This window comes from Apteryx rowi, unplaced genomic scaffold (assembly GCF_003343035.1).
Source record: "Apteryx rowi isolate R43461 unplaced genomic scaffold, aptRow1 scaffold_111, whole genome shotgun sequence".
Taxonomy (NCBI): Eukaryota; Metazoa; Chordata; class Aves; order Apterygiformes; family Apterygidae; genus Apteryx; species Apteryx rowi.
Window position 1 is genome coordinate 198,149 of NW_020447320.1, and position 12,252 is coordinate 210,400.

Below are 12,252 nucleotides of genomic sequence, written 5' to 3' on the forward strand. Positions count from 1 at the left end.
CCCACCCTCGCGCTCGCAGCAAGGAGCGCTGGCTCACAGTTTAGATCTCGCATCTCAGCCCATGTCAGAACCATTAGGTTTTACAGATTGTCTCTTGTGCACAAAATTTTCCCTGAAACCAAAATTCTGCAGGTAATCTTCTGGTTTCCATAATTTTAATTTCCTCAGATGTGTTCTGGCCTGCTCTGCTTGTTTTCCCAAGGACTCGGAAAGCTGAAAGTTGAATCAAGAATATAGAGAAAACATGAAAACATATTAATTTTTTTTCCTCTGTGAAATCTTAACCCTCTTTTTTTCAGATCTGTCACAGAGCCTGTTTAAATCAGTAGAAAGACTTGCACTAGTCTGAATGCTGCTAAGTGGCTATTCATAGCCAGTTTCCTGTAAAATTTTTAAAAATCTCTTATTTATTTAAGAAATAAGGCTAGTTAGGTGGGACAAATCTACCAAAGCAGCTCATATTCTTCTCCCACCGTGTGAAGGCTTTTCTTTTCTTTTCCAAGACAGCTTATGAAAATGTTGCTGCCTACACTTTGTGCTAATGTGCTGCAATTGCAAAACTGTACAGGAACTAGGGCATAACCCTGTAAAAGCTTTGGGGTAGACAGGTACCTGCCCCTCAGGGGAAGTACCCCGTGACCGTGTGGGGCTGGCAGAAAGATCCAGCCAAGAGCAGTGACCTTGCTGTGGAGGGATACACTGGCTCTGGAAAACAGATGCACAGCACGCGAAGAAAAGCAATGGCAAAGAAAAATAAAACATAAGTAAATGAAAAGTGAAATGGCACCCAGCTAACACACTGCTCCTCCAAAACTCAGTGCACGTCTCTAGTTAGCTGAATTCAGCAGGTGCTGAAATTTCTCAATGCTCCTCTTTGTCTGTTCAACAGAAAACAAGCTGACGCATTTTATAAGACAAAAGCTTTTAAAATGACTTTTCTTGTTTTTGTGCTCTGCAAGGGAAAATAATGTCTGATATTGTACCTGCCTGGGAATGACATTCCACAGCCAAAATGAAAATCTTATTTAAACCATACCTACTCTATTGGGTAGTAGGAAAACAGCTTTGTGTGCAGAGAAGCTGGATGATTGGTAGTAGTTATGGTCACTTTGGCTGTCGTTAGTTCTAAAATTACATCTTAGTTATATATAGACCTGTGTGGAAGTGTAAGATTTTGGGGAGAATGGTAGGGGAAAAAAAAAGAAAAAAAAAATAGCTTCGTATCTCCACCCCTCTTCATTGCTTAGAAATATTTGCTCATTGTGCTGTTTCTAGCTTTCATTATTGAAATAAGCAAAACCTGATTTTGAAATGCTTTCATCCCCAGCCTGTCAGAAACGGATCGTTTTAAAGGTGCGGCATATTTCTTTCCAAATTGTGTCTTCTATTCCATGAGCTGGTATTTAAGTGAAAAAAAAATTTGTAACTTTCCCACTACTCCACCTGCTGAAATCAGATCACTTTAAAGATAGAAATAAAATCTTATGAACTTCTTTGAGCCTTCAGGATGCCTCTCTCCATATTTCCTCGTGAATCTAATCTAATCTAATGTTGTGTTCCTCAGGAAATAAATATCTTACGTGACTGCAGCTGCAGCGAGGCAAGCCATTTCCCTACCTATCTCTTGCAGCAATCCCACACCAGTGGTTCCTGTCTGTCTGGCATAAAGCAACAGCACTGATGTATAGCCTGAGCTGTGAAAAACTGTTAATGAGCAATAAGCATGAATCACTTTCTCCCTCAGTTAGCCAGGAGATTTCTACGCAGTAAATGGGAAGCTGATTATCACCCCTCTCCTGACTCTGCCTTTAATCAGTTCTGTCCACCCCGTGTCCTCGGTGAGCACAGCGTTCGCTGTGCGGAGGGGGAGGCGGAGGAAATCTCCATGAGGTTTGAGTCTCTTGAGCTACTTTGCATTAACAAAAGATGCTGAAATAACATGTCCTTAAATCAGACCACTGTCTACATTAACCTTCTTTTGGAAGAAATGGTTTCACACGAGCTTTTGGCTCCTTCCAAAAGAGAGCAGGAAGAGGCAGATTTATTGATAAATATGAGGCACTGAATTGTCTAATTGCTTCTTGTAGACATTAACGAATGCGTAACGGATACGCACACCTGCCAGCGGCGAGAGCACTGCGTCAACACGATGGGATCGTTTAAATGTCTCCAGGAATTGAGCTGTCAGCCAGGTTATGAACTTAAGGATGGAGAATGTGTTGGTAAGGCGAGCATTTTTCAGCTGATGCAATTGCCGTTACTGAGAAGGAAGGGAAAGGGACTGTGAAGCATATTGTTGTTGCTGGTCTAGAATATCAGAATTGAACTAGAAAAACCTGGTCGTCATGGAAATGTTTGGCTTCACAAGCCCCTTCTGTATGTTCATTTCTTTGAAATAGTTTCCAACAGTAATGGTAAATAATTTGGGAAATACATGAAACCTTATGATTTAGGATTTGCCCTGCTTTTAAGGGGTTGGAGTGAGATGTCGCTGCCGGAGGAATTGCTGTTACCCTCCTCTGGGAGCTCGGCTTTTCTCTGACGGAGCCGATGCTGAATCACAGCCTGCATGGATCAGTCCAGCCTGCATGGATCAGGGGGACTCAGTCCAGTCCTTCCTGTGCTTAGGAGGCCTGCCTGCATTTATTCACATGGGGTTAAGAGGTTATTCTTCGCCTCCCCCTTCTTGATCTATATAGGGACCTCATGGAGAGTCTTCTAAAGGCTAAACTCAGTACTGATAGCGCAGCAGATGCTATTCTGCAGCATGTGAGTGTGCAAGAGGATCCCTTCTTCTCAGGTCAGAAGTCAGAGTTATTTACTCCTAAATTTTCTTACAGAGTTTCCTGACAGCTGGAGTAGGAGATGCCTAAGGAAAAAACTTAGCGCTTGACATGTAACAAATGTTATAAAATAGAAATAATCAGAATTCTCACTTTTTATACAGCTGTCATAAGTAAACCTGTCATTACTTGAAGGGTCTTTTTTTGAGCCCCTCTTCTGGTGTCTGATTCTATAGCATTTCTAACATTTATTAGCAATCTAAATTACTTTCTAATCTTGAAGTTAGACTGTAACTATAATAGATTATCCAATGCACAAATTGTTTTTAAGTAGCTTTAAATTAATGACTTAGAAGAAGGACTGTTATTCCAAAACTACTCAGTGTAAAATTGTCTACATATAACTATTGATTTTGCAGCATTTTATGAAATACTGAGGTCCACATTTTTCTGCATCTCCTTCTATATATAGGGTCGGAAGATTTATTAATATAGTAGCTTCTGGAAGACTGATGGTGTTTTTTTGTGACTTTAACACTGAACTGAGGTGTTAGAGTAGAAAGATGAATGCCAAGGAGTCTCCCTTTGTCTGCCTGGAGAAGTGGGAAACTCCTGAATCACACGGTTTACTGTATTTGTCTTTATCTTCTAGTAAATACATTCATCATGAGGAGTGTTCTCAGGAAACAGTACATGTTAATGTAGTATTAGAAAATGTTCCCAGAAACTGCACTTTGAATGTATTTATACTGGAATTCTGTTCTTGGGTGGGGTTCCTTCAGTCAAGAACTGGAAGCAATACCACAGTACCAACCAGCTGAGCCACACGGCTACTCAGCGTGGATCAGCTGGGCGTGAATTTCTAAGCTTGAGACTTACAGGAAGGGTACCTAGAAAGTGGGCATTAAATTGGTGAAGGTGATTTGGGAGGTAATTTGATGTAAATAATAAAAATGAGAAAACTGTGTTCAGCCCTGGCTGCAGAGCAAGAAAAAAAAAGCAAAATTTGTCACTAATGTTACTACTTCTTATACTTTTCAGAGGTGGTTGGGTGTTTGGTCTGTGTATTTATGTACATATGTGTGTACCCTTGGGCCTGTGCACAACATGAAATCCCAGCCTGTTTAACTCAGGGGTCCTTTTAGCATCAAATTCAGCCTAGCCAGGTATTTATCTAGAATTCCTGAGGTCTGAGGAGTAAGAGAATCATTCTGCTTTTGAAATAGTGTGGTATGTATTTTGTGTGCCCTTATTTCTAGTTTTATTCTGGGTCTCTGGGATTTTAAAATGGGCAGTGTTTCTTATTTGTGGTTTAAAAGAGGTTCAGTGAACGCTGCAGTGGGGACTGGCACGGAACTCGTTGCAGAGCCTGCCAAGCTCGGGAGCCTGTGGATGTGCAAGAGCAGACATGCCCACACCTCAGAGTTTCCACAAGCCATTTTGGGTGTCTGGTTTAAACAATGCTTCCTAACTTCCTTCCTGAGAAAAGAGGTTGTAAATAGTTGTGAAGGCTATTGAAAATTGCAGCTTAACTAGTCACAAATTGGTGTTTTGATCTGATTAACAGATATTGATGAATGCGAGAAAGGAACTCATAGTTGTAAAGTAAACTTCGTTTGTCAGAACACAGAAGGATCGTTCTACTGTGAATCGAAGCAACGGTGCATGGATGGATTTCTACAAGACCCGGAGGGTAACTGTGTTGGTAAGTGTCACCAGCAATATGTTTGTAATATGTGCAGCAGCTCTGGCTAACTCCTCTTCCTTTTAGCCTGTCCAGTGGGTGACCATGTGCAATTTTCCTTAAATCTTACTGTGAATTAAGTCTAAACATTGCTGATCTTTTGAAGATATGCATACTCACATACTTTATTTGAAAGGACTACCATAACAGATCCTCATCAGCCTTATCTTTGTAGTACAATAAATCAAAATCAATGAAAAGAAGTGAGAGCTGGAAGAAAAGGGTTGCTAACAGTATTCTAACTCATTTTCTTCACCAGATATTAATGAATGCACATCTCTCCCCGAGCCATGTAAACCAGGATTCAACTGCATCAACACTGTTGGGTCTTACACCTGCCAAAGGAACATGCTGACGTGCAGCAGAGGCTACCACGCCAGCGAGGATGGGACCCGCTGCATCGGTAAGGTCAGACTCCAGTCTCTGCTCAGGTGCCCTCTCAGAGGCAAAAGTGCATTTCGCTTCCGAAAGAGTTTTTGAGTTACTTCAAGTTTCATAAATTTGTTTGAGGGATGGGAATTTGCTGTGTACGTTTGCTGTCCAAACAGCCCGGTGGTTTGTGTGCACTGTAGGTCTGAATGCGGCGTTGAACTCCTGCAGGTGACCCTGGCTGACAGTGATGTTGACTGCATATGCGATTGGCTGACTTCTGTTCTGGAGTGTATGAGACCTAGCGACTTCTTCATCTCATGCTGTCAACCAAAACCATGATCCTTTGTTGTTTTGTACAGTATCTCACTGTAAATTATATGATCTGAAGCCATGACTGCAGCATTATAAATGGTGTTTCTATTCACATTCAGTTGTACAAATGCTTAGGATAAATTCTTTTCTTTGTGAAAAGAATGTGGAAATACCTATATAGCCTAAGATACATCTCACTGCTGACTTGTAGGGGCCTTTATTCCAAGTGTGTATAGTGTTACTGACTCAGAATAGTAGATTTCCTGCCCTTTCTGCATTTGCTCTGTAAATGAGCACACTGGGCACAAAGGAATTGAGGCTTGGTCCTTAGTGCCCAAGGAAAGGCTGGCTGTGTATTTTTGAATTTCCTATGTTCTGTGCTACTCACAGTAGGAAATGGTAAGACAGCAGCTGGGGGAAAAAAAAGAAATGACAAATCAGCATTTTGTTTAGTGATGTTATCCTAAAGATTTCTACTTATGTTACCTTTGAACGAAAGGAAGGACAGGAAAGCTTTTGTGACTCCCCAGGTGGGCGGAAGCCTCGTTCACAGCTGTTTGTTGATTTGGTCACCACTCGCATTCATAACTTATAAAACCCCTCTTGTAAGAGGCTGGAGAGAGAACTGTAATGAAAAACAGTGGTATAGATGGAAGGCCCCAGTCAAATAAATTTCCACTTCTTCCTCTTTGCTCTTTGCTACCCTCTATCTCCCGTCACGCTTTTACCCACGGGACTGTCCAGACTATACTTGGCCAGTGAGAAGATGAGTGAGATTTGGAACCAGGCAGAAGACTGTGATATTTAATGTAATTAGCTGAGGAAATTGAGAAAGCTTCCTAAAACAGCTACAGTGGGTTGTGTTTCCTAAACTCAGGGCAAAGTGGTGCAGTCTCATTTGCTGTCTAATTATAGAGCAGACTGAGATATTCTGACTGTGCCGAAGGGAAGGTACGGAAGTATTGTCTCCACAGCTGTTGTGTAGGGACAGTTCTTCAGCCGGTTTCCATCAGTCCTGTTTCAGCGAAGTCAGCAAGGCTAGGCCAATTTACACCACCTGGAGTGAGGGGACCCTGAGACTGTTTTTAGGGTCATACAGCAGTTATACGTTTAAAGCATGATGATATAACATGATGCAAAGTAATTACATTGTTTCTAATTACAAAGTAATTACTTTGTTTCTAATTTACATGATTGACAGTGCTTTTAAAGAGCAGGGATAGGGAAACTCTCTGGGTTATTTGGCATCATTTCTGTTTGATTTTAGGAAAACAAATGTGTAATGTTAATTGGTGATCTCTGTCACTGCTGGGTGTGCTATGTCTCAGTTTGCAGCCTGTGTTTTGGTATTATTTTGGTATGAGTTTCTTAAAGTAGAAAGAGAGTATGGAGAAGAAAAAGGAAAAGCATATGGTCCTAATTTCCTATTTCTATGATAAAGACCAGTTTCTTCAAGGTATTACGATGGTTAATTGGACTCCTGATTCGGATTTACTTAAAGTAACATAAAATACATCATCTGGATGCATTTCTGGAGCAGAACTAAACTTCTGTTGTCATCTCTGCTTAGAGGATTCATTTTCCTTGGAAATGTTCATTCTTTCTCATTCAGTAAATCAATTATTAAAAACTACCTCTTACATTTAATTGAAAAGTACTGTAACTATCATGAAATGTAGCACACTTCTGATGGGATAATGCCCGAGAAGTAGTTAAAGGCTGAATGCAAAAGAATATATAATTTTGCACAAACTAATGAAATGGTTGCATGCATGAATTCATTGCAAATAACACTGCTAATATAAAAATTTGTATCCGCATTAAAAACTTCCTTGTTTTGATGCTTCCTCTGATCTGAAAGAAAATAAGAAGGCAGCATTTCAGCAGAAATCTGTGAGCCTGTCGGGCATTCTTTGCTGGGCAAATTCCCTGTCGTCACTGCACCAGTGCTGGCAGGGACTGAATACGTGATGAAAAAGTCAGAGTTCAGAAGAACGGTATTTGCTTGCACCTCTCGCCAGGGTTAATATAATCTCCACTTTTCCAAATCTAAGTATAGATTTGGAAACTTGCTCCCATTTCCCTATCATTTTCTCAGCAAGTGATGACTTTCCAGAGCAACCTTAAAGACTGTTGTTTGATGAGAAACTGCCCAGAAACCCTCTGAAATGAAATGGTGCTAGAATTTATAACTTCGGAAAGGGCAGTCACTGAAAGGGCCATTGTATGGAGAACTCCCGGCTGTACTTAGGCTGCCATCCTAATTAATACTGCATGAACAGTGGCTTGGATGGTTGAAATAGTTAAAGAAGTGGATGATAGGAATGAAGAAGGATCTGATGGCTTAGAAGATGGCAGAACTCAGAACACTGTGATAAATACAAGTGTCTGAGGGTTGATCAGACTTTCTGATGCTTCTTGTCACAGATGGTAACAGGGATTTGTTAGATACTGATGAGCTATTTAGTCATGTTCTAAGTCTTGTAAATCAGTCTATATTGAAAACTCTCATCTTCCTCTGAGGATTTTTAAACTGAGATTGGAAGTGGTACATGTGAGTGGAGAAGCAACTGGATTTTGGATGAGAGTCCATGAGGAATATCAAAATTTGGGTTGATTGAGAGAAGAAAAAAGATCAACTTTGAAAAAGAGCAAAAGGTGGGCAGCAGAAGCAGGATAGAAAGGGCAAGAGGAGATGAAAATAGCGATTGTTTAGTTCAAGGGATGAGCAGAATTTCTGGCTGCTTCTTGTTTTGCTTTAAATGGCTTGTCATGACTCATGTAATGGCAGAACATCAGAATAGGGTATTTAAATGTCATGGTTTGATCAGATTCAAAATGTGTTTACATTAAAGTGCAGAATATGCTGGGAAAACTCCATTGCATTTTCACTTTTAAAATAATGTATTGCTTTTCAAAAGTTTGACTTAGAGATGTGTACATTTGACTCTGAGAAAAGCAGAGTGGGAAAAGCTGATATTCTGCCTCCTGTGTCAAGGGGACAACCCTAAGAGATTCTGTTTCTGGTTTTGTTTTCTTTTTTTTTCACTTTCTAAACTGTGACATTCAGCAAACTATATTTAAGCTAATGGCTCTCTCTGATTCTGTAGATGTGGATGAATGTCAAACTGGCGTACACCGTTGCAGTGAAGGGCAGATTTGTCATAATCTTCCTGGGGCTTACCGCTGTGACTGCAAGATGGGCTATCAATACGATGCATTCAGCAGAACCTGCATTGGTATGTAAGGCGCAAGACGAGAGGAAATGATGGATTGATTGAGCCTCGGACCTCCAGGCAGTATTTAGCACTATTGCAGAGCACGCAGTAATTAGTTCTGCAATGCGGTGGCTCAAGGGATAATGGCATTGCTCCGGGAGCTGCTGCCGTTGAGGCCACTGGCCGGTTAGCGCTCTGCCGCTCGGGGCACTGGCTATGGCTCAGGTGTCCTTGGTTTAGTTTGGCTGCAGGTTATTGATTAAAGTCATTTGCAAAGCACTTTTCTGTAAGTTATGCTTCTCCCGCTGTGGAAATTTATCTTCCTGAAATCTTCACAACCTTCTCCGTAAGAAACCATGATACAGCGTTTTGTATTTTATTGCTGCTATACACCATTCAGAGCACAAAGGTAGACAGCATAAAACCTGAGGTTGCAGCATTTTGTGCTCTACAAATCAATCTCTGACATCTTTTAAAATACATCTCCTTTGATGTTTTTGTTTTTAAGCTGACTGTATATTTTTGCTTGTTATGCTGGCAGATATAAATGAGTGCTGGAATTACCCCGGACGCCTGTGTCAGCACACGTGCGAGAATACTCCTGGCTCCTATCATTGCACTTGTTCTTCTGGTTTCCGCTTGTCCTACGATGGGAAGCACTGTGAAGGTACCGGACGGTTTTTCCGTGAAGTAGAACTTGCAGTGTAAATTAAGGGATGTTAGAGAAGGAGTTGAGGTGAAATGTAAATACAATAACCCCATGATTTATGCATGCTCAAATTTGCAGATACTGAATTAAACCTCCAAACTGTCAGCTCTTCTCTGACAAACCCTAGTCCCTTGTACTTACCAAATCAGCAATGTGCTACGGGGGAGCTTTCCACACGCAAGTTGTGTGCCGTGAATGGCAGGCAAAGCTGCCACTTCCACTGCACTGATTCAGGGTCAAGATATCACTAAGATGCAAGACACATTCTGGGTGCCTTTTTCCTCTTTCTCTATCTTCTTTTTACTGTCAACTTGTTGTATAGCTATATTCTCCTTCATCTCTTCCCCAAAAAAGGCAAAGTGGTTGGCTGCTATTGTTCTGCCTTTGCATTTGGGAGCTATGCCTCCCGCAGCACAGTCGTCTTTCTTAAGCTATTTCACTGGTTTAGGTAATTGCACTTTTGGAAGGTACTGCATTATAAAGAGCAGAGGGCAGTGTGGTTTTAGTATATACCGAGAAACTCTGCTAGAGCTAGAGAGCATCTCCAGTGGAGGAGCCTTACGAAACGGATGATTAGGATGTGTTGCAGTGGTTACAAATGCATCAGTTTCCACTGTAAGGATACCAACTCTGAGTCTATTACTATTTATTTTCTTTTATCGAGACATTAAAGCTGACGTAAACTGTTGTAGTTGCAACATATATGGTGTATAGCACTTAAAATGTTATGGGGAGATATCTTTTCTTCAGTGTGGAATGACTTTAAAAGACAACCCAAGCTTCTCTAAAAGTTTTTGGGTTTCATTTGAAATATCTCAACTAGAACAAAGCTTAGATTATTTCATTTTTGTTTCTCCCCTTTCTTCCTTTCCTTCACATACTTTTTCTTTTCCTTCCAGATGAGAGAAAGGAGAACATAATAAAATCAGGGATTTTTCACTCAAACTTTACTAAAAATGAAACTAGAGACATAACAGTAGTGACAAAACTGGAAAAAATATTTTAGATTTTGAACAGAATGGAAAATTTTGAAGTTCTCTGTGAAGTTTTTTTTAAGGAAATAATTATGTTATTTTAAGTAGCTGTAACACATCAGATCTGAAACAAATGTTTGCATGTGTTTACATGAGCATACATAGAAATGAAATTTAGGTGCAACACATGTCCTCATGCTTCACGGCATGCTGCGCAGGGGGCAGAAACATCTTTGGATGAATTAGTCCATCTTTATCCACTCTGTCCAGAAGGATCTGATAACGGCTGATAAGGGAGGATGGGGTGAGAGACATTGTTCTGAACTGTCCTGGCAATGTTTGTGGGTTTGTTTTTGGATACAGATGTGAATGAATGTGATAATAGTCCCTGCAGCCAGGAGTGTGCCAATGTTTACGGTTCCTATCAGTGTTACTGCAGGCAAGGTTTCCAGCTTGCAGAAGATGGGCATTCGTGTAAAGGTAAGGCTGCTGCTTTGTCACATCGGATTAAATGTGTGTGTGCTCTCCAAATCTCAGCAGCACCTAACGCTGCACGTGGTGCCTAAGGACGACTCCGAGTCGTATGCTGCTGCAGAAGCTGCACAAGGTAGCTCCAGCTGTTGGAAATGCAGCTTGCTGTCGTGCCTCCTGCTTGGGGCTGGCGGCACACCTGGGTGACCACAGAGCCAGTGAGGTTACTTTTTAATGGGGCTAAAGCTTATGACTGGAAAAATTGGGAGGGAAGGGGTGTTTAGTTAGACTGCATCAACTAAATCCTCCACTCAGCCAGGGCTGAGCTGCTTCTAACTTTTGCTGATGGTGGGTGAAAGAGGAGCAAAGCAATCAGACTGGAGACAGGAAGGGTTTTACCTGTTTTCATTAAGTTACCAATACCGACACATACATGCTTTTCTCACAGACTAACTCCAGAGTCTCTTTTTAAGAAATGGTGAAGAAATCCCCATTCTCCCAAGCACAAGGAAGCTCCCAAAGCAATCCTAGAGGGTGAATTACAGAGTACAGGATAGAGTTTTTCAAACTCAGATGTGCCTTGAGTCCTTGAGTTCTTACTACATCTTGCAGCCAGTATTTTTGGGAGCAAAGCCTTATGTTCAGCATTTCAGAAACCACCATCAACTGTCTAGAGCAACATCAAACTTTTAGGGCTGCGTTCTTGCTTAAGAGGAATGTATTATAAATGTGTCATATAAGAATTTCCTTGTGCTCCTCAGCCTCCCTTTTCAAGTTTGTAATTTCTTTTTTTTCATATGTTTGTAATTCTTTTTTTTCCAGATATAGATGAGTGCACACAAAGTGCAGGCATCCTTTGTACTTTCCGCTGCGTGAATGTTCCTGGTAGTTATCAGTGTGCCTGTCCTGAGCAAGGATATACCATGGCAGCAAATGGACGAACCTGTCGAGGTAATGATGAGCTTAAGGAACTGGAAGGATTATATCATGAAGCTTTAATCTTTGGAATGATAAAAAGCTAGTATCTGACAAAATTGCCATATATTGCTATCTGCAGTGTCGGCTTTTCCCTGGGTTAGAAAAAAGCAGTAACTGTAGCAACTGAGCTATCCAGTGTAAGCTAATTGTTTAAATGAGTTTCTAGGGGAACCCACTTCATCTAGCAAGTTGGGGCATTTGATTGCTTGCATGGGCTATATATCTGCACCCTGGCACATCAGTAAGTCATCTGATTTTTAGAGGTGCCAGATGTACAAATCCACAGCTTCATTATGAGCTGCAGGAGCTTCCTGCCCCAGAAAACTGGGAGAGTGAATCTAGGAGCTGTAATGGGGACTTGGACATCCTGAAGTTTGCCATCTAAGCTTAAATATGTTGGCTATAGTAAATGTTAATGTAAATGACATGTACCTCCCACCCCCACCCATTCTCTCCAGAATCATAGAAATGTATGCTGGGTGTCTGGAGTTTTTCATCTGGTGTGCAGCTGTCTGTTTTTGAAGTAAAAATCCCCCCTTTCCGAAGGATGCACTGACGGTGTAATGACGATTGAAGATCTGATTGCCTCTATGTACTCTGCACACATTCCTGCAGTCAGTTACGCTAACTACCAGGCATTTCCTGCTCTTAGTGTTTCAGGAACCGTTCACGTAAATTTTGGTCATGTATC

At 41.2% G+C, this 12,252-nt stretch overlaps 1 protein-coding gene across 1 annotated transcript in view; it reads left to right on the top strand.

The window, feature by feature from the left end:
• The window catches only part of FBLN2 (fibulin 2), a 79,528-nt gene that overhangs the window by 62,170 nt on the left and 5,106 nt on the right, over positions 1-12,252 (top strand). The window contains exons 8-14 of the mRNA XM_026076748.1: positions 2,088-2,222; positions 4,351-4,488; positions 4,787-4,930; positions 8,322-8,450; positions 8,971-9,096; positions 10,476-10,592; positions 11,406-11,534. Coding sequence (XP_025932533.1) covers positions 2,088-2,222; positions 4,351-4,488; positions 4,787-4,930; positions 8,322-8,450; positions 8,971-9,096; positions 10,476-10,592; positions 11,406-11,534 — 918 coding nt within the window. The remainder of the gene's footprint in view (positions 1-2,087; positions 2,223-4,350; positions 4,489-4,786; positions 4,931-8,321; positions 8,451-8,970; positions 9,097-10,475; positions 10,593-11,405; positions 11,535-12,252) is intronic.